Source organism: Macrobrachium rosenbergii, chromosome 23 (assembly GCF_040412425.1).
Source record: "Macrobrachium rosenbergii isolate ZJJX-2024 chromosome 23, ASM4041242v1, whole genome shotgun sequence".
NCBI classification, from domain to species: domain Eukaryota; kingdom Metazoa; phylum Arthropoda; class Malacostraca; order Decapoda; family Palaemonidae; genus Macrobrachium; species Macrobrachium rosenbergii.
Genome location: NC_089763.1, coordinates 13091634 through 13094537, shown reverse-complemented (window position 1 = coordinate 13094537; position 2904 = coordinate 13091634). Strand labels below are relative to the sequence as shown.

At 60.2% G+C, this 2904-nt stretch overlaps 1 protein-coding gene across 1 annotated transcript; it reads right to left on the bottom strand.

Annotated features, from left to right (window-relative positions):
• Positions 1 to 364: 364 nt before the first annotated feature.
• LOC136851012 (uncharacterized) lies at positions 365 to 2303 on the bottom strand. The gene is made up of 3 exons (XM_067124986.1): positions 1914 to 2303; positions 1000 to 1512; positions 365 to 547 (listed from the first exon to the last, which is right to left on the bottom strand). The coding sequence occupies exons 1-3, from the start codon at positions 2301 to 2303 to the stop codon at positions 365 to 367; spliced, it is 1086 nt and encodes a 361-aa protein (XP_066981087.1).
• Between the last annotated feature and the right edge of the window lie 601 nt (positions 2304 to 2904).

The window sequence follows — 2904 nt, the reverse complement described above, 5'->3', positions numbered from 1 at the left end:
AAGGAGGACCCAAGGCAACTGGTACTTCCAATCCTCAGCGGTGCAACGGGCCATGAGGGACACCTTCAGGGACCTGTGGAATCTCTCCACCAATCCGTTGGCTGCGGGGTTGTAGGCAGTGGTGGTGTGGTGAGATGTCCCCAGCAGGCATGCCAGGGCGGACCACAACTCGGACAGGAAAGCCAGGCCCCTGTCGGTGGTTGTGCGGTCTGGGACACCGAACCGGCTGATCCAGCTGGAGAGGAGGACCTTGGTGCATGCACTGGCGGTGGTTTCCTGCATGGGCGTCGCTTCAGGTCACCTGGTTGAGCGGTCGATGTTCGTCAGGAGGTATCTGGCCCCGCCTGATGGGGGGAAAGGGGACCTACGACGTCTGGTTGTATGTGTCCAAACCGCCTCCCCAGGCTGGGGAAACTCGCCTACTCCTGTCTCGGTGTGACGCCCTATCCTGCTGGTTTGGCACTGGATGCACTGTCTCGCCCAGGCCGTCGCGTCCTTCCGCATCCCGTGCCAGGCGAACTTCTCTGCCAGCAGCTTGGCCATTGTCCTGCCGGAGGGGTGGGACAGCCCATGGATGACATCGAACACCAGACGGCAGCGGGAGGCGGGCACCAGCGGGCGAGGCTGGCCGGTGCTCACGTCGCACAGCAGTTTTGGTCCCCCAGGGGCGAGGGTCACGTCCTTCCACTTGAGGGACGTGATGGTGGTGCGGTAGGCTGGAGTCTCTGGGTCGGCGGTCTGCTCCCGGGCGAGGTCCTCATAGTTGATCCCGAGCTGCACCGCATTGAGCTGGATTCTGGAGAGGGCGTCTGCTACAGGGTTCTTCCTGCCAGGGAGGTACTTGATTGAGCAGATGAACTCCGCGATGGCCGCAAGATGCCGCTGCTGCCTGGAAGATCATGCATCCCCCTGCTTTGTGAAGGCGTGGACCAGTGGCTGGTGGTCCGTCCAGATTGTGAAGGGCATACCCTCCAGGAGGAACTTGAAGTGATGTACCACCCGATACACTGCACAGAGTTCCCTGTCGAAGGTGCTGTAGCGGGCCTCTGCAGGGCTGAACTTTTTGCTGAAGAAGGCGATGGGCTGGGGGGCACCGGCGACGATCTGCTCCAGGACGGCCCCACAGGTGACGCTGCTGGTGTCCATCGTCAACTGGAAGGGGGCGTTGGGATCCTGGTGGGCCAAGGTGGTTGCCTCGGCGAGGGCAGCCTTCGTCAGGGAGAAGGCCTGCTGCTGGCTGGGTCCCCAAATTAAGGATTTCGGTTGGCCCTTCAGGATCTCCGTCAGGAGGGCCATGGTGTGTGCGACCCTGGGGATGAACCTCCTATAGTAGATGACCATTCTGAGGAATTCTTGTATGGCCTTGACGGAGGTAGGGGTAGGGAACCTGGTGATGGCTGCGACCTTTGATGTGAGTGGACGGACACCCTCTGGGGATACCTCCTGGCCCAGGAAGTCAGCTTTTTCGACGCCGAAGGTGCATTTGTCAAACCTGACAACGAGGCTGTTCTCCTGCAGGCACTGCAGGACCGTCCGTATGTGTCACAGGTGCTCTTTGGGGATCTGGAAAAAATTAGAATATTGTCCACGTAGCAGACGCAGAAGTTCAGGTCCCCCAGGATGCTGTCCATCAGCCTCTGGAAGGTTGCCCCCGTGTTCCTCAGGCCGAAGATGGAGAAGGCGAAGACGTAGGACCCGAAGGGCGTGATGATGGCGGTTTTGGGGATATCCTCTGGAGCAACTGGTACCTGGAAGTAAGATTTCAAAAGGTCTAATTTAGAGAATATTTTGGCCCTGTGAAAGGAGGCCGTGAGATCTTGCATGTTTGGTAGAGGGTAGTGATCAGGTTCAGTTGCGAGGTTGAGCAGCCTGTAGTCGCCACAGGGTCTCCAGGAGCCATCCGGTTTCTGCACCATGTGGAGGGGAGAGTCCCACGGGCTGAAGGCCTTCTTGCATATGCCCATCTGCTCCATCTCGGCGAAAGCGTCCCTGGCCTCCTGAAGGCGCCGCAGGGGAAGCCTCCGGAACTTTGCGTGTGTTTGGGGGCCCCTTGTCTTAATGTGGTGGTAGATTCCGTGCTTTGCCGGGGCCCCGGGTATCTGGCGCAGCTCGGGCTTGAAAACGTCGGGGAACTCCTTCAGCAGCTGGGCGTACCGATGTGGGGCGACGGAGCAGATGGTAGGCATGCTGGGTCCCGGTGCCAAGGGGAGGGACTGGCAGGAGTCGGTGTCTAGGAGACGCTTGCGACCGATGTCGACTGCCAGCCCGAAGTGGCCGAGGAAATCTGCGCCCAGGAATGTCATCCTTACGTCCGCGACGATGAATTTTCACATATATCTCCAGCCAAGGATGGAGATCGACAGGAGCCTGGTGCCGTAGGAGAGGATGGGGGACCCGTTGGCAGCCGTCAGGAAGGCAGCTGGGTCCGTCGGGCGTCTGCGGTCCTCCCTGGATGGTGGAAACACTGATTGAACGGCCCAGGTTTCGACCAACATCATCCTGCCGGAGATGATGTCGCGGACGTAGAAGCCTAATGGTTTTGGGCTCCTGGGTTCCTCTGCTGCCATGGCGGCCTGTTCTGTTGGCCGCCGCCTCCCCCGTTTTTTGGATAGGTGAAAGAGCAGGGGGGTTGGCAGTTCCCGGCGTCCTTGCCATACCGCTGGTGGTAGTAGCAAGGCCCCGGTGGGTTTTTCTTGTGGTGGTACGCTGGCCGCCTTCTGGTGACAGCGCTTATCTCCTCCTCTGCGTTATCCTCCGGCTGGAGGGAACTGATGGGGTGTGTGGGCATGGACGCCCGCTTCGCTGCCCTTGTGGAGTCCGTCAGCCGCTGCGCTGTCCTGATCAGGTCCTCGAGTGGCATGGTGTAAGGGTCGAGGATCTGGGTTCGGACCTCCGGGAGGAGCT

Excerpts from the sequence above, each read along its gene's own strand:
- LOC136851012 (XM_067124986.1), bottom strand. The coding sequence starts at position 2,303 with ATGACATTCCTGGGCGCAGATTTCCTCGGCCACTTCGGGCTGGCAGTC. Across the intron at positions 1,513-1,913 it reads GGGACTCTCCCCTCCACATG|GAGAACAGCCTCGTTGTCAG; the intron begins GTGCAGAAACCG and ends CAGTGCCTGCAG. Across the intron at positions 548-999 it reads AACTCTGTGCAGTGTATCGG|GACAATGGCCAAGCTGCTGG; the intron begins GTGGTACATCAC and ends CCCCTCCGGCAG.